The sequence below is a fragment of the Pinus tabuliformis genome, chromosome 7 (genome assembly GCF_031772625.1).
Source record: "Pinus tabuliformis cultivar Carrire ecotype Pingquan chromosome 7, CPIR1, whole genome shotgun sequence".
In the NCBI taxonomy this organism is placed as follows: domain Eukaryota; kingdom Viridiplantae; phylum Streptophyta; class Pinopsida; order Pinales; family Pinaceae; genus Pinus; species Pinus tabuliformis.
Window position 1 is genome coordinate 587,562,382 of NC_142293.1, and position 18,902 is coordinate 587,581,283.

General features: G+C 36.6%; 1 protein-coding gene and 1 pseudogene across 1 annotated transcript in view; one reads left to right on the forward strand and one right to left on the reverse strand.

Annotated features, from left to right (window-relative positions):
* Positions 1-1,459, forward strand: LOC149248805 (DNA mismatch repair protein MSH5 pseudogene; annotated as a pseudogene).
* Positions 1,460-1,472: 13 nt separating this feature from the next.
* Positions 1,473-18,902, reverse strand: part of LOC149248806 (uncharacterized) — a 74,322-nt gene continuing 56,892 nt past the window's right edge. Inside the window, exon 4 of the mRNA XM_089451094.1 lies at positions 1,473-1,533. Coding sequence (XP_089307220.1) covers positions 1,473-1,533 — 61 coding nt within the window. The remainder of the gene's footprint in view (positions 1,534-18,902) is intronic.

Here is an 18,902-nt window from a genome sequence, read left to right on the forward strand (position 1 = left end):
ATGATAACTTTGGTATTCCTAATCATGGTGATCTAATAGCTACCTTTTTAGGAATTGTTGGAAGCCTTGAGTATTGGATGGCTCACAGGTTGTTACTTTCAAAGGTCCCAAACAATGGGTTGAAGCATGCTACACATTTGAACAAGTGCTTGGAATTTTTGAATGAATAGGAGCATTTGGTGGTTTGTGCATGTGCTCATGAACAACTCAATTCCATGAGGAACATTGAAAGTGATGTGCAAGTTCATGCTGCTGGGGCCCTTGCTAGGCTACAACAAGAGATGCTTGTCAACACTATTGAAATGAAGGAATATGACACCACGACAATAAAATTTGACAGGGTTTTAGAGATCTCATTAAACAAATTTCTGAAAATTGATGCTACAGGTTATGATGCCTTGCAAAATTTTCAAGTTGATAAGCATCCAAGCAGCATGGGCATTGGCAAAGCCAAGGAAGGATTTTTGTTATTTGGCATGTTTAACAAGTGTGTCATTGTCATGGGCTGACGTCTTTTGAAGACTTGGTTCTTAAGGCCTATATTAGATCTCAACATTTTGAATGGTCGTCTCAACACTATACCACTGCTCCATCATTGTGATGAAATGATGCTAGCCCTTCACAACACTTTGAAATATGTGAAAGATATTTCACATCTACTTGAGGTTTCAGTGTTCAAGCTATCTATCAACATTGGATGCTTCGACAACAATGTCATAGAGTATAAGTTCCATTTTACATACAAGGAAATTTTTTGAAATTAAGATTTCAGAAAGACAACATGAACATGAAGGAATGCTCAATTTAAATATTGTAAGATAGAATTTTACATGCATTACAATTGTGCTTGTCCATATATATGAAGTTTGAACTAATATATGGAATCTTTAACTTGAATCAAAGCAATAGAAAAAAATACGGAATGATGATTGCATCCAGGATTTGTCTAGAGTTGGATGAATTGAAGGAAAAATACAAGGGCTTGCTTGAGGAGATTTAAGCACTTGAGCTAAAATGCCTCCCATTCCAAACTAATAATCCCAAACACGGGTCCATTGTGTATATACCTCAAATTGGTTATCAATTGTGCCTTTCTGGACTAAAACTCGACGATAGTGAATTGGAAAATCTTAAAGAGACAGAGTTTTCTTTTGCAGGTGAAAAGGATCATTGGGAAGCATACTTTTATCGTATTTCAAAGACAAAAGTGTTGGATCTTCTTCTAGGAGATGTCTATCATAAAATGTTAGATATGGAAAGAGCCATAATAAGAGATTTGAAATTGCAGCTTTAGCCTTTCTCAATGCATTTTCATATGACATCAAAGTTCGTTGGGGAGTTGGACTACATGCTCTCGTTGGCATTAGTTGCACACCAGTACATGTATGTTAGGCCAGTGCTCACTGCAGAGGATGCACTTGAGACAAAAAAGGAAATCACTCATTTCTGTAGGGAATAATGCCTTCTCCCTCTCAGAAACCCCTGCAAGCATTGACAGCCTGCCTGTACAGAATGTTGATGGCACTATTGTCCCTATGATCAAAAGGTCAATACATAAAAAATTGGAGACTAAGGAATCTAATCTATCCTGGACTGGTTATGTCCAGATTGCTTACAACAGAAAACCATCAGACAATGAAGAAGGGGATCCTATTAAGTCCATCCTTGGAGTATTAGAAAATAGCAAAGTGGCAACAAAAGAAGTGGAAGATGTCAAACATAATGTCACATAGGAAAATGTCAAACATAATGTCAGGGTGCCAAAAGTATATGTCCGAATTAATGGCAACTTGGAGTTACTGATGATCATCCATATATATGCTCAATCAAATAAGCCTAGATTATTTATGCCCTGATGGACTTTCATGTGCTATACTACAAAAATAGCTTTCTATCAAGACAATATCAACGCCTATATCTACTCAATCCTGAGAAGAGTCCTAGAAATCCACAATAAAAGAGGTTGTGGCTCCAAAACTTAACATGTTGGATAAGTCCTCACAATATATGTGGAGGCTTTTGTAATACAAAAGTTGATTCAAAACTTGTTCCCATAGTAAATCTGGGCAATTGTATTTGTACTGTTTTCAAAAAATTTCTTATTCCTACACTCCTATGTCAGACTAGTTACTTTGCAATGCATTTATAACAACTTTTCATTTACACATTAATTATTGTGTCATGCCATTTCCCAGTTTCCTAGAAATTTGTAAGTGACATTTTTAAACATGTACCATTTCCCAATACCATATGCACTTCTTGATCTTGGTGGCAAGAATCACATTAAGTGGCAATGTTTTGCTGTTGAATTGTGTTTGTATGGTGAAGCGTAGACCTTAAAAGCATATATATGGTAGCTATCCATTCTTCCCAACCCAAATTTCCCTGCAATGATATTGTACCACCACTTGATTCTATAAAGAAGTTGCAATCAATCTAGTACCATAAATATGACACCATAGTTCATGGTTTTACAACTCATATTCTAACTGAAATTATATCAAATGATAGAACACAATCATAGATTGAAGTACTTTGTCCACTTAAAAAGCATCTGATACTAGCCAACAGGATGGCAATTCACTAGTGAGGTTGATGGAATGTTAAGCCACCACCAGTGTTCCATTCCTTTAATGCTCTCAATAAATTCCTCTCTGATTTGTTGGAGAAGGGCCATTCCATACGAAATTCAATGAAACTATCATCCAAAACAACAAAAAGTGTCTAGACGATGTTGAAATAGCATATTGATGTTTCTTTGACTTTTGTCTTATAGATATCTGAGCAGAAGACACATCAAAGCAGATCTCTCTAGACCTTAGTAGATTGATCCATCTTTGTTGAGCCTAGGAAGGCATAAACTGATTGAATGTGAGTTCAATACGAGAAAATAAAATTTCAAAAATTCAATATCACCATTGGACATATTATTAATATCCATGATAAGGGAGGAGTCCTCTGACAGAATAATCTTGACAATATCGGTGTTTATCACGCCCCACAAGGGTACAAGAAAAAAAACAAACAATGGAAAATAAAGCAACCAATCCTTTCTGCAATAGAACTTTTTTGAGCTTGGACATATACTAGCAACAAAAGAACCAATCTTCAAGTTTTGATGCCAAATCGAATATGAGCTGAGATGAGAGCATGACTAGAACTGCACACTTCAATTGTCAAGAAACAGGTCTTGCTAAAGATACCGCCAAGGTTGAGCAAGATGATGTTGGTGGCATTGATTGTTGAACTTCATTGATGTTGGTGGTATTGATTGTTGAACTCCTCTACCATGGACCTAACAAAAATGTACCCTTCACTCAAAGGAAAATAATTGGTTAGGCATGCTAGGTTTTTTCTACCACATTATAAGGTTGAGGGGATGAACCCTTCACTCAAACCAAAATCATTGGTTAGGCATGTTAAAAGGTTGAGCAATCCAAGTCTGAAGACTTTGATCTAGATGATGTTTATGTATCTCTTGTTGATGATCCCATTTTTAGTAGCATTGAATCAATGATGCGTTTCATGAGTGGTCATGTTGATCAGTGATTTGTAGATTAAAACACCCATGATATTCTCTCTACTCAGTGAAATTGTATCAACTTTTGAATAAACAATTTTCACCATATTTACAAACCATAAAAAATCATAAAACAGTTTGAATCTCCTCTTGATGTAATTAGATTGATACAGATAGTAGAGACACCATCCTTCCAAATTGTGAATTGGCCTTTATTGGTTCTTGAAGGAGAACAATGATATGCTGCCAGCGGTCTTGGGTCATTCTATTGAATAGGAGATGTCATCCATATAAGTCATTGCATGATTAGTTAAAAATACAACTATATTTAATCTTTTGGACAGTTGGTCAATAGAGTTTACAATTGTAATGATTTCAAGATGTACAATTTTCTAAACTATTTCAATGTCCTCTAAAAGGAGGTAAAAAAATCACTTACTTTTTTACTTTATTTTAAGTAAGGAGCAAAGTAGAAGACATGGAGGAGGATTTCTAGCCATATAAGTATTTAAATAATCATAACTCCACCCTTTTTATCTCCAATCTCGCTATTCTCTCATTGATACTCTTGAGCTTTAGAAGCAACTGGTTTTAATTGACCTCCATAATCCTTTTCTCTTCTAGAAACCATGTAGTAAAGCTTTTCTTCTTTCGATATGCAGACTTTTGAACATGTATAATTAAAATTTTCAAGATGGTTTTGTCCTCTTTGAGGTAATATGGCAAGTTTTTGACCCTAGGGGCCATGGAAGCTCACATCAAGACAATCATTTGTTGGTCGCCCCATAGACTGAAACAACACCTCCTCTCTCTTGAGTAAGAATGTAAACTACCAACCTTCCGCACAGCTCTAAGAACCATACAAAATTCAATGAAACTATCATCCAAAAAAACAAAAAGTGTCTGGACGATATTGAAATAATATATTGTTGTTTCTTTGACTTTTGTCTTATATATATCTAAGTAGAAGACACATCAAAATAGATCTCTTTAGACCTCAGTAGACTGATCCATATTTGTTGAGCCTTCAGAGACTACTCCTAAGTACAGGAAGGCATGAACAGATTGAATATGAGTTCAATATGAGAAAATAAAATTTCAAAAATTCAATATCACCACTGGACATATTATTAATATCCATGATAAGGGAGGAGTCCCCTGACAGAATAATCTTGACAATGTTGTTTTTTGTCAATCCCTACAATGGTGCAAGAGAACAACAAACAGTGGAAAAGAAAGTAGCCAATCATTTCTGCAATAAAACTTTTCTGAGCCTGGACATATACTAGCAACAAAGGAACCAAATCTTCAAGTTTTGATGCCAAACCAAATACGAGCTAAGATGAGAGGACGACCAGAAATACACACTTCAATTGTCATTAAAAAAGTCTTGCTAAAGATAACCACCAAGGTTGAGAAAGATTATGTTGGTGGCATTGATCATTGAACTTCGTTGATGTTGGTGGTATTGATTGTTGAACTCCTCTACCATGGCCCTAACAAAAATGTACCCTTCACTCAAAGGAAAATAATTGGTTAGGCATGCTAAGTTTTTTCTACCACATTATAAGGTTGAGGGGATGAACCCTTCACTCAAACAAAAATCATTAGTTAGGCATGTTAAAAGGTTGAGCAATCCAAGTTTGAAGTCTTTGAGCTAGATGATGTATATGTATATCTTGTTGATGATACCATTTTTAGTAGCGTTGAATCAATGATGAGTTTCATGAGTGGTCATATTGATCAATGATTTTTATATTAAAACACTCATGATCTTCTCCCTACTTAGTGAGTTTGTCTCAACTTTTGAATAAACAATTTTCACCATCTGTACAGATCATAAAAGGTCATAATACAATCTGAATCTCCTTTTGATGTAATTGGATTGGTACAAATAGTAGAGACACCGTCCTTCCAAATTGTGAATTGGCCTTTACTGGTTGTTGAAGGAGAATAATGATATGCTGCCAGTGGTCCTGGATCATTCTATTAAAGAGGTGTCATACATATAAGTTATTTCATGATTAGGAAAAAATCCAACTATATTTCATCTTTTGGACAATTGGTCAACACAATTTATAATTGTAATAATTTCAAGATGTACAATTTTCTAAACTATTTCAATGTCCTCTAAAAGGACGTAACAAAATCACCTACCCTTTTACTTTATTTGAAGTAAGAAGCAAAGTAGAAGAGATGGAGGAAGCTTTCTAGCTGTATAAGTATTCACAGAAGCATAACTCCACCCTCTTTATCTCTAATCTCGCTATTCTCTCATTGATACTCCTGAGATTTAGAAGAAAATGGTCTTAATTAACCTCAATAATCCTTTGTTCTTCTAGAAACGATGTAGTAAATCCTTTCTCCTTTAGATATGCAGGCTTTTGAACATGTAAATATTGAAATTTTCAAGATGGGTTTGCCTCATTGAGGTAATATGGCAAGTTTTTGACCCTAGGGGCCATGGTAGCTCACATCAAGACAATCATTTGTTGGTTGCCTCATAGACTGAAACAACACCTCTTCTCTCTTGAATAAGAATGTAAACCTACCAACCTTCTGCACAACTCTAAGAACCATACGAAATTCAATGAAGCTATCATCCAAAATAACAAAAAGTGTCTGGACGATGTTGAAATAGCATATTGATGTTTCTTTGACTTTTGTCTTATAGATATCTGAGCAGAAGACACATCAAAGCAGATCTCTCTAGACCTCAGTAGACTGATCCATCTCTGTTGAGCCTTCAGAGACTACTGCTAAGTATAGGAAGGCATGAATAGATTGAATGTGAGTTCAATATGAGAAAAGAAAATTTTTAAAAATTCAATATCACCACTAGACATATTATTAATATCCATGATAAGGGAGGAGTCCCCTGATAGAATAATCTTGACAATGTTGGTGTTTGTCAAGCCCCACAAGGGTACAAGAGAACAAAAAACAGTGGAAAAGAAAGCAGCCAATCCTTTCTGCAATAGAACTTTTCTGAGCCTGGACATATACTAGCAACAAAGGAACCAATCTTCAAGTTTTGATGCCAAACCAAATACGAGCTGAGATGAGAGCACGACCAGAACTGCACACTTCAATTGTCAAGAAACAGGTCTTGCTAAAGATAACCACCAAGGTTGAGCAAGATGATGTTGGTGGCATTGATTGTTGAACTTCATTGATGTTGGTGGTATTGATTGTTGAACTCCTCTACCATGGCCCTAACAACCAAAATCATTGGTTAGGCATGTTAAAAGGTTGAGCAATCCAAGTTTGAAGACTTTGAGCTAGATGATGTATATGTATCTCTTGTTGATGATCCCATTTTTAGTAGCATTGAATCAATGATGAGTTTCACGAGTGGTCATGTTGATCAGTGATTTTTATATTAAAACACTCATGATCTTCTCCCTACTCAGTGAAATTGTCTCAACTTTTGAATAAACAATTTTCACCATATTTACAGACCATAAAAAGTCATAAAACAATCTGAATCTCCTTCTAATGTAATTGGATTGATACAGATAGTAGAGACACCGTCCTTCCAAATTGTGAATTGGCCTTTACTGGTTGTTGAAGGAGAATAATGATATGCTTCCAGTGGTCCTGGGTCGTTCTATTGAAGAGGTGTCATCCATATAAGTTATTGCATGATTAGTCAAAAATCCAGCTATATTTCATCTTTTGGATAGTTGGTCAACACAATTTATAATTGTAATAATTTCAAGATGTACAATTTTCTAAACTATTTCAATGTCCTCTAAAAGGAGGTAACAAAATCACCTACTTTTTTACTTTATTTTAAGTAAGGAGCAAAGTAGAAGAGATGGAGGAGGCTTTCTAGCCGTATAAGTATTCACAGAATCATAACTCCACCCTTTTTATCTCCAATATTGCTATTCTCTCATTGATACTCCTGAGATTTAGAAGAAAATGGTCTTAATTGACCTCAATAATCCTTTGCTCTTCTAGAAACAATGTAGTAAATCTTTTCTTCTTTCGATATGCAGGCTTTTGAACATGTAAATATTGAAATTTTCAAGATCGGTTTGGTGTCATTGAGGTAATATGTCAAGTTTTTGGGCGTAGGGGCCATGGCAGCTCACATCAAGACAATAATTTGTTGGTCGGCCCATAGAATGAAACAACACCTCTTCTCTCTTGAATAAGAATGTAAACCTACCAACCTTCCACACAGCTCTAAGAACCATATGAAATTCAATGAAACTATCATCCAAAACAACAAAAAGTGTCTGGACAATGTTGAAATAGCATATTGATGTTTCTTTGACTTTTGTCTTATAGATATCTGAGCAGAAGACACATCAAAGCAGATCTCTCTAGACCTTAGTAGACTGATCCATCTCTGTTGAGCCTTCAGAGACTACTACTAAGTACAGGAAGGCATGAACATATTGAATGTGAGTTCAATACGAGAAAAGATTTTTTTTTAAAATTCAATATCACCACTGGACATATTATTAATATCCATGATAAGGGAGGAGTCTCCTGACAGAATAATATTGACAATGTTGGTGTTTGTCAAGCCCCACAAGGGTACAAGAGAACAACAAATAATGGAAAAGAAAGCAGCCAATTCTTTCTGTAATAGAACGTTTATGAGCGTGGACATATACTAGCAACAAAGGAACCAATCCTCAAGTTTTGATGCCAAACCAAATACGAGCTGAGATGAGAGCACGACTAGAACTGCACACTTCAATTGTCAAGAAACAGGTCTTGCTAAAGATAACCGCCAAGGTTGAGCAAGATGATGTTGGTGGCATTGATTGTTGAACTTTGTTGATGTTGGTGGTATTGATTGTTGAACTCCTCTACCATGGCCCTAACAAAAATGTACCCTTCACTCAAAGGAAAATAATTGGTTAGGCATGCTAAGTTTTTCTACCACATTATAAGGTTGAGGGGATGAACCCTTCACTCAAACCAAAATCATTGGTTAGGCATGTTAAAAGGTTGAGCAATCCAAGTCTGAAGACTTTGAGCTAGATGATGTTTATGTATCTCTTGTTGATGATCCCATTTTTAGTAGCGTTGAATCAATGATGAGTTTCACGAGTGGTCATGTTGATCAGTGATTTGTAGATTAAAACACTCATGATCTTCTCCCTACTCAGTGAAATTGTCTCAACTTTTGAATAAACAATTTTCACCATATTTACAGACCATAAAAAGTCATAAAACAATCTGAATCTCCTTCTGATGTAATTGGATTGATACAGATAGTAGAGACACCGTCCTTCCAAATTGTGAATTGGCCTTTACTGGTTGTTGAAGGAGAACAATGATATGCTGCCAGTGGCCCTGGGTCATTCTATTGAAGAGGAGATGTCATCCATATAAGTTATTGCATGATTAGTAAAAAATCTAGCTATATTTCATATTTTGGACAATTGGTCAACACAATTTATAATTGTAATAATTTCAAGCTATACAATTTTCTAAACTATTTCAATGTCCTCTAAAAGGAGGAAACAAAATCACCTACATTTTTACTTTATTTTAAGTAAGGAGCAAAGTATAAGAGATGGAGGAGGATTTTTAGCTGTACAAGTATTCACAAAATCACAACTCCACCCTTTTTATCTTGAATCTCGCTATTCTCTCATTGATACTCCTGAGCTTTAGAAGCAACTAATTTTAATTGACCTCAATAATCCTTTGTTCTTCTAGAAACTATGTAGTAAATCTTTTCTTCTTTCGATATGCAAGCTTTTGAACAGGTAAATATTGAAACTTTCAAGATGGGTTTGGCGTCATTGAGGTAATATGTCAAGTTTTTGAGCGTAGGGGCCATGGTAGCTCACATCAAGACAATAATTTGTTGGTTACCCCATAGAATGAAACAACACCTCTTCTCTCTTGAATAATAATGTAAACCTACCAACCTTTAGCACAGCTCTAAGAACCATACGAAATTCAATGAAACTATCATCCAAAACAAAGAAAAGGTGTCTGGATGATGTTGAAATAGCATATTGATGTTTCTTTGACTTTTTTCTTATAGATATATGAGCAAAAGACACATCAAAGCAGATCTCTCTAGACCTCAGTAGACTGATCCATATTTGTTGAGCCTTTAGAGACTACTACTAAGTACAGGAAGGCATGAACAGATTGAATGTGAGTTCAATACAAGAAAATAAATTTTCAAAAATTCAATATCACCACTGGACATATTATTAATATCCATGATAAGGGAGGAGTCCCCTGACAGAATAATCTTGACAATGTTGGTGTTTGTCAAGCCCCACAAGGGTACAAGAGAACAACAAATAGTGGAAAAGAAAGAAACCAATCATTTCTGCAATAGAAATTTTCTGAGCCTGGACATATACTAGCAACAAAGGAACCAATCTTCAAGTTTTGATGCCAAACCAAATATGAGCTAAGATGAGAGCATGACCAAAACTGCACACTTCAATTGTCAAGAAACAGGTCTTGCTAAAAATAACCGCCAAGGTTGAGCAAGATGATGTTGGTGGCATTGATTGTTGAACTTCATTGATGTTGGTGGTATTGATTTTTGAACTCCTCTACCATGGCCCTAACAAAAATGTACCCTTCACTCAAAGGAAAATAATTGGTTAGGCATGCTAATTTTTTTCTACCACATTATAAGGTTGAGGGGATGAACCCTTCACTCAAACCAAAATCATTGGTTAGGCATGTTAAAAGGTTGAGCAATCCAAGTCTGAAGACTTTGAGCTAGATGATGTTTATGTATCTCTTGTTGATAATCCCATTTCTAGTAGCATTGAATCAATGATGAGTTTCACGAGTGGTCATGTTGATCAATGATTTGTAGTTTTGATGTCTAGTTTTGTTGCTACTACTACCACTACTATTGAGGTTGCAGAGGAGTCTTAGGAGCCCTCAAACTCTAAGCCAGATTATTTATGTAGCTCATGTTGATGCTCCCATGTCTAGTAGTGGTGATGAGTTTGATCATGATGAGGAGTGATCATGTTGATCACTGATATGTAGACTTGTAGTAGGTTAGTGGCCCCATAGCTTGTAGCATTGTTTTTGGACTCTAAAGGCCATTTAGAGCCTCATTGATTATGTATTTTTTTGTTGATATGTAGTGCACTCGGTTCCCTTTTGATATATTCACCTTTGCATGGTATATAGATGAGAAAAATTTGCATATTTTTTCTCTATTGGTTTGGAATCATGGTTTTAAATCTTAAAAATAGTTTTTTCATTAAAAATTAATTATTTCATGTATTTTTTTAAAGCCCGGTTCATTGAGATCTATTAAAATTGGAAAGTAGGGCCAAATTCCACCATTGGAAAGCTCATCTATTAGATATGATTATTGCATTGAACTCCTCTTTTCGAGAGGACCAAAATCAACCTAAAGATCATCAAATTTGGACAAGAAAAAGTGTGTTTTTGAATTTATGCCCACCCATGTGCAAATTGTCAAGGTCAGCCTCATCATCATAAAGCCCAATGGTCATGTCTTTTGACCCTCAACAATTTTTCTATATAGAGGTGCCTTCAACCTCATTTGATACATCAAAGGGCTCCAATTTATATCTAAGGTATCTGAGCTCTTGAGGAGGACGAAGGGTTGTCTGTTTTGGGTTTCTTCTTCAGCAACTAGGGCCGAGATTCCTCAGATATACAGCCGCAGGACTAGATGAAATTTTAGGGCAACTTGTATGGGTAATCCTATCATTACAGGTCCGAATTCAACCTCAAAAATTCAGGTCATGTTTGGGTATTGACTTCGAGCTGATCTATGGTCAATTTAAGGAAGAATTTCTCCCTTTCTGTGTGCACACTTTAGAGCCATTACTCCAGGTAGGTCCGCAGGCATGCACCAAGTTAGATAGAGGGGCTGAGAAGCCTATCTTGGGTTCAGATCAGTTCTAAGGGCCAATGATGGACAACCTCTTGCTTTCCAAGGAAAGCCGCAGTTGAAAGGAGGGTTTCTTGATCAATTGAATGGAACAATAGTGGACTGTAAGAAACCCTAACCAGATCTTAGCTGACTAATGTTGAAAAAATGATGATATTGCAGTTTTGGGCTATTCACTTGTCCAAGGGCAGTCATATTGGATCCTCAAATTGGAAAGTCATTTTGACTTTAAATTATTGTACTTTCTCTCTTTGCTGAACATTTGATATTAATAATAAGATGAATTGATCAAAGGTTTCCCCATCTTGGGGTTTTTCCCTGGCTTGTGCCATATCCTTGTGTACTCTTGTCTTGGCTTGTCTTCTGCATCTTTCATCTGTGTTATTTCTTCAATTATTGTCATTATAATGATGTCTTATGTGATTGCTAATGGAAAATCGGGCTAATATGGATCTCTGAAGTAATTGTCCTAAGCAAAGAACATGTTAACCTAAAATTAGCATGGTATCAGAGCTCAGGTGAGGATGAGCCCAAGCAAGAGAAAATGCAATCACTAAGATGGCTTCATCACATCAAAAGATAGAAGCACTACCTAGACTGAGCTCCTTGTGGCATTAAATCAAATTTTGGGCATAATCACTATGATATCTATGACTAAGCCGAAAACCTAATCAGAGAGTTCATTACAGTAGTTATGTGCTCATTTTGGAGGATAAATTCACTCTATTTTTAACTGAGTTTGGAGTCTCCTTTGTGCATTTACTTGTGGAAGGATATTATGTCTTAAAAAACAAAATCTTCTATGATTTCTGAACCACTGTGGTGCCTTGTTTGAAGTGTTATAATACTTATTTTTTAGGACCGAAACATCAGGCATATAGCTAGAGTATGGTCATTTTTTCCCAAAAGAATAGCCTAGGAGATATCTCCCTCTGAGATCCTCGCATTGATCTGAGAGACTTCGCTGACAGGTATTGGATCTGAGATTTTTGACTATACCTTTCCCTCTGCAATTTTTCATAGATCTCATCTACACAGAAGTATCACTATTCCTACATGTCAGAGGTCCTGCTTTCACTCAACATCTCTGTCTCAGCATAATATCCATGTTTTATATGGCATCTTACAGTTGGCATGGTCCCTCTATAAATAGTATCGCTCAATCTCATTTAGCACAGTCCCTTTTGTATATATCATCATACAGGTAACCTGATCTCCTTGTATATGACTTCACTCTATTGGCTCGATCCTATAGATTACATTTCAGATGTATGGTTTGGCACATCCTATCACTGTTAGGCACCTCGCATGGTTTTGAATCCATCGTACCTCTTTTGGCTCATCGCATATGTAATTTTTCATTCTCGGCACATTGGCACTGAAAGTATGTCTCCAACAATATATGTAAAGAGCAGGCAACGTTTTGGTATGACAAAACCATATAGAAATCAGTGTATGGTTTCAGATCTGAGTATTGCATATGGTATGGATGTCATCTCAGCCATGTAAGATGATCTACATTGTATGCATAGAATAGATACTCTAATTATAAGAAGACATTATGGTATTGCGTATATATATTGACATGGTTTCTGCAGTATGTGAATGACATCATATTTGCAGGCAGAGCAATATTGGCGTCAACAATCAACATATATACATAAATTCAGTCATTATTGGTATATGCATGGCATTCTTGCAAGCCCTGAAACAATTGTGGTATTTTGGCAAGCTATTGAAGTATGGAAATTCTGATCAAAGTTATGATCAGTCATGGCCTTGGGTAGTATGTTGACATTTGTTTCTTATATCTCTATGTTGAACTTCTGAGCTTCTCTTCCTCTCAAAGCCTAGAAAAGAAGAAGCTTAGTTCTCCTATTGTTCTAGACTCAACTGTAACTCAACTCATAAAGAAAAAGAAGCTAAGACCCCTATGTCGATGGATCATTAGTAAGGCTCCAGAGCATTAATGCATTTGTACATCATACAGTGATAAATGTTGAATGTGAACCAAGTCTTGCACTCTCTACAGTGACATGATCTATAGTTCTTATATCAGTTGAGCCGAATTTTGGAGATTTTATGACTTATAGTAGCTATAGGCATCAAGCGATGAAATCATTCGATATTTATAACATAGTTAACCCTCTTTTAGTTTTTCTATACTAAGCCTTAAGTAGCAGAGTAGAGCTTCTGCTGAAGACATGTTTGTAAGAAAATATCTTGGATCGTTCGAAAGGAATCATGCTCCTAGAAGTTTGAAGACCTAAAGCTATCATAGAACCCTGTACAGTGAAGATTTTTGGTTACCTCACAATGATATGTGGCATCAGTTCTGCTATGTGTGACACTTCTCTACAGCTCAACATCATCTATGATCTCTTTTCAAGTCCAGTATTATGCATGATATTACTATAGTCCAATAGCCATAATGATATGTTGTAGCCCCAGTAAATTGATGATTGTATTATAGCCTTGTTCACAATCGAATTTGTGAACAAGACATATGGAAACATTTGATAGCTTATCTTTTGAAGAAGCTATAAGGATCTTCCCGTAAAATAAATTGCAGAACCTTAGATTTTGAAAAGGGGTGCAACACTCTTGAAACCTTTTTTTTAAAGAACAACTAAGTGAAGAAGTGCATGGGACTTTGGAGAAGATCTCTATAACAACCATTATCAACATGAAATCTAAGGTGCCTTGAATAAAGTGCATGAAAGATTCTATACGAGCACGATAAGCATATGAGGTGTTGATTTTGACATCTGTCACCTAGCATGGAGGATAATTGAGATATTTTGAAATAATCTCACGGGAGGATTTATTCTCCGTGATTGAAGAAGAACCATGACGATTCTTTAGAATTTTCCTCTTTGACGTAGAGCTTCCTTGAAGTTTACTGTTGCAGTTGCCTTGAGAAAAGTCTCATCCCTTGCTTGAGAATCTCATAATTGAAAGCTAGATGATCATGTGAAACAAGTCTTCAGAGAGAGCTATAGAATCCTTCGCAGTATGACTTGATGACTCTTCTTGCCAAATGTTTATTGATAAGGGAAATAACTTAGATATATCCCTGTTATTTGAAAGACTACATGGAAGTTGCATGATCATGACTTTGGTTATATTTTGGCAAGGTCACTTTTCTATATATATCCAGAGTAAGTTACAGTTGAGCCATAAAGGTGAAGATATTGATGATATCTAATTGATGACCCTCTAAAATTAAGAGGGAGCTGACCTAGCCTTGATAATCTATTTCATGCACTTACGATCTAATGAAGAAGTTGCTGGTTTGCATATGCATATCTTGTGGGATCCTCGGTGTCCTAGATAAATGCCTCGCTATGAAGACTCTATCTATATATTGATAGCTACTTAGTAAGATATCTCAGTGACTCTATTGTCTATAATTTGAGGTACACTGATGAAATCCAAGATTCCATGAATATTCTGATGCTGGCTCGGTTGGTGGTATGATGGATGGAAAGAGAACATCTAGTACTATATCTCTTGATTCGGTTGCTCTGAAAGCACTATTGAGGTTGATTGTATAAAGCAGCAAGCATGGCTTATTATGAAGCCATTTCGGTTGAAGAAGTTCTTCAGTGAGCCATTTGAGCATGTGCTATATTGCGATATTCTTCAGAGAATCCATACTCCACATATATTGGGTATCGCTTTATGGTGCATTGGAAAGCTACCTAGATTCATCATTGTTGAATGAGAATATTACTTTCTTCAGAGAGAGGCTGGGAGTTGTGGATAGACCTTACTAGGAGGGTCCTGGTTGAACATTGAGCTCTGGGAGCTCCTGGGGGCCTGGGATACTTCTTGAGAGCTATGAGCGACAATAGGGTGAGTGGTTCACCTTCCCCTATGATTGATGAGATATGTAAAGGATGAGTGGTTCACATTTTCCTATGGCATATAAGCAGGATGAGTGGTTCACCTTCTCCTGCTGTTAAAATTGGAAACTAGGGCCAAACTCCATGTGGGTCACCTCATTTATGGTAGCTGGTATTTTTCTTGGATTCCTCTCATCGAGAGGTCTAGGATTTATCTAAAGATCATCTGATTCTGACATGTATTCATGGAGATATGAATTTATTTTTATTTCTTGACAATTTGTCAAGGTCGGCCAACAAGTAAAACAATGTTTCTCACCCCCAGTTTATTCTCAACGCGGCATATAAAAGGAGGAGACCTTGAGGCATTATGACACTCATCTCACCATCTCATTCCTCTCTCTCCTAGTCTATTTAGGTATGAATAGGAGGAGGAAGACACTCACACGTGGGAGAAGGAAGGACACAGGTCTGTCTTTAGGGCAACGTTGACCGTGGAGCAACAGGCCTACATTTGACTACGTTGACCAGTGAAGAGGAGGTTTGACTACGGTTTTGGGTTGGGCAACCTCTCCTAGGCTAGCTGCATTGCTAGGTAGCCAAGCATTGACCTATTTGACCATAGATTTGACCAACGTTGATTGGTTAGGGTTGACCGTAAAGTTACAGATCCGTTGACTGCTTTTTGACAACCTTTTGTTGACTGTTTTGGGTTGCTTACTATTGTTGTTGGAGGCCGAGTTCTCCAAGGTTGACTTGAGGTCATTTTGGATATGTTTGACCAAATTTGACTTTGCTGGTTAGGGCTTTATTGTTGTTGTTGTAAAATCACAGATTTGTGAAATTGTACTATCTCTCTCTCTATGCTGAATTATTAAAGAATATAGAAGAATTGATCAAAGGGTTTCCCCGCATTGGGGTTTGTCCCTGGCTGGTGCCACATATTGTGTCTCTTGTCTTGGCTTGTCCTCTATTGTTTACATTTATGTTCTATCTACATTTTACTATCATGTTGATGCAATTGCAATACTGGAAATTGATATTGGGCTAATAAGAAGATTTGAAGTAAATTGCTCTTAAGCATAGAACATACCATAATTTAACATGGTATTAGAGATGAGGTGAAGACAGAGCCCAAACAAGAGCAAGAGAAATCACTGAAGACAATTGGAAAAATAAAAAGGGCTTCATGGGTTCCTCATCACACTTCCCAGCCGGAGACAAGCTTTGTGAGAAGTCTGACTATCACGGATGGAAGTTGTCTCTTGATCTGACATTGGAAGAGAAAGAAGTGTTGGACTATGTGAGGGGAAGAATTACGGAGCCTCCATCAAATGAATCGGATGCTATAAAGAACAAGTACACTAAGGGTGAAGTCAAAGTGAAGAAGATCATTCGAGACTCCATTGACAAGTGTTTGGTGGCCTACATTTTCGAGTTGAACACCTCCAAGGAGATCTACGATAGACTGATAAGCTTGTTTAGAGTTAGTGATGCAAATCAAGTTTTGTTCCTCAAAAATAAGTTGAAGGATATTAAGAAGGGCAAGGAAGAGATAAGATACAAATATGGCACGTGACGTTAGGAAAGTTCATGATGACCGGATGGCATGATAGATTGCCAGATGGAATTCTCCCTAGTTGAGAGGAAGTGTTAAAATTGGAAACTAGGGCCAAATTCCACCATTGGAAAACTCATCTATTGGAGATCATTATTGCATTGAAATCCTCTTTTCGAGAGGACCAAAATCGACCTAAAGATCATCAAATTTGGACAAGAAAAAGTGTGTTTTTGAATTTATGTCCACTCATGTGCAAATTGTCAAGGTCAACCTCATCATCATAAAGCCCAATGGTCATGTCTTTTGACCCTCAACAATTTGTATATATAGAGGTGCCTTCAACCTCATTTGATACATCAAAGGGCTCCAATTTATATCTAAGGTAGCTAAACTCTTGAGGAGGATGAAGGGTTGTTTATTTTTGGTTTCTTCCTCAGTAACTAGGGTCGAGATTCCTCAAATAAACAGTTGCAGGATGATGAAATTTCAGGGAAACTTGTATGGGTAATCTTGTCATTACAGGTCCAAATTCAACCTCAAAAAGTTAGGTCATGTTTGGGTATTGACTTCAAGTTGATCTATGGTCAATTTAAGGAATAATTTCTCCCTTTCTGTGTCTGCACTTCAGAGCCATTACTTTAGGTAGGTCTGTAGGCATGCACCAGGTTAGACAGAGGGGTTGAGAAGCCTATCTTGGGTTCAGATCAGTTCTAAGGGCTAGCGATGGAAAACCTCTTGCTTGCCAAGGAAATCCGCAGTTGAAAGGAGGGTTTCTTGATCAATTGAATGGAAAAATAGTGGACTATAAGAAACCCTAACCAGATCTTAGCTGACTACTATTGACAGAATGATGATATTGCAGTTTTGGGCTATTCACTTGTCTAAGGGAAATCATATTGGATCTTCAAATTAGCAAGTCATTTTGACTTTAAATTATTGTACTTTCTCTCTCTGTTGAACATTTGATATTATTAATAAGATGAAGTATTGATCAAGGGTTTTCCCTGGCTTGTGCCATATCCTTGTGTACTCTTGTCTTGGCTTGTCTTTTGCATCTTTCGTTTATGTTCTTCCTTCAGTTACTGTCATTATAATGATGTCTTATGTGATTTATAATGGAAAATTGGGCTAATATGGATCTCTGAAGTAACTTTCCTAAGAAAAGAACATGTTAACCTAAAATTAACAAGATCTAACCAGTCCTGGTTTGACTAGTTCTAGTTTGAAACCTAGTTTGATAGGTGGACTAGTCCGGTCACCAGTTCTGGTTTTGAATACTATGTTCTAGAGAATGTAATAAACTAATAGTGTCAAAGAGAAATAGTTTGAAATAAGCTAGATCCATTACCTAGCTTTATGTGTTGCAAAGTTTCAAGATTGAGAATTTGTAGTGTTTCTTTTGTCACAGCACAGTGGAGCGATACAAGGTCACTTGTCGAAAGAAAATCATTAAAAGTATCCATCTATTTGGTGGCTAGAGGGAAATATCTGCACCCTCTCACAACTTTTCCCTTCACATAAAGGGAAGTTTAAAATCACCTCTATCATTACTCATGTCCCCAAGCATAGGAAAAGAATTATGTAAATGTTATACACATTGAGATGACGTTGGTCATAGTATAATTCCTATGAGTGCAATGTTTCCAGATCCATCATTCTAAAGCCAAAGAAATGCTACATGGCTTGTAATGTTTTGTTAGGGCTCGTCCTTCGAAAAGAATCATGGAAGGTCATTGCAAATTACCCTTGGGCAGTCTTTATTTAAAGATAGTGTTTCTTAGGGCATTTTCAGAAAGGTACACATATCCAACATCCAAATGCCAAAAAAATATTGATGTTCTAGAATGGTTTTTTGGGTTCATTTATTTTCAAATGCCACTAGAGAGTTGACTTGAAAATTTATTTATTTAGAGGCAAGTGTTCTAAAAAATACAATACATGTATCAATGGCACATACCTCTTCTCAATCCTAATAGAGGATTGTCATCATGGATGCCAAGATCTTGGTGGTAAGAGCCTAGGCCGAGGTTAGTTGGCTAGTGATATGGAGCACGAGACCATGCGACGGGTACCTTGGCACTAGGGATG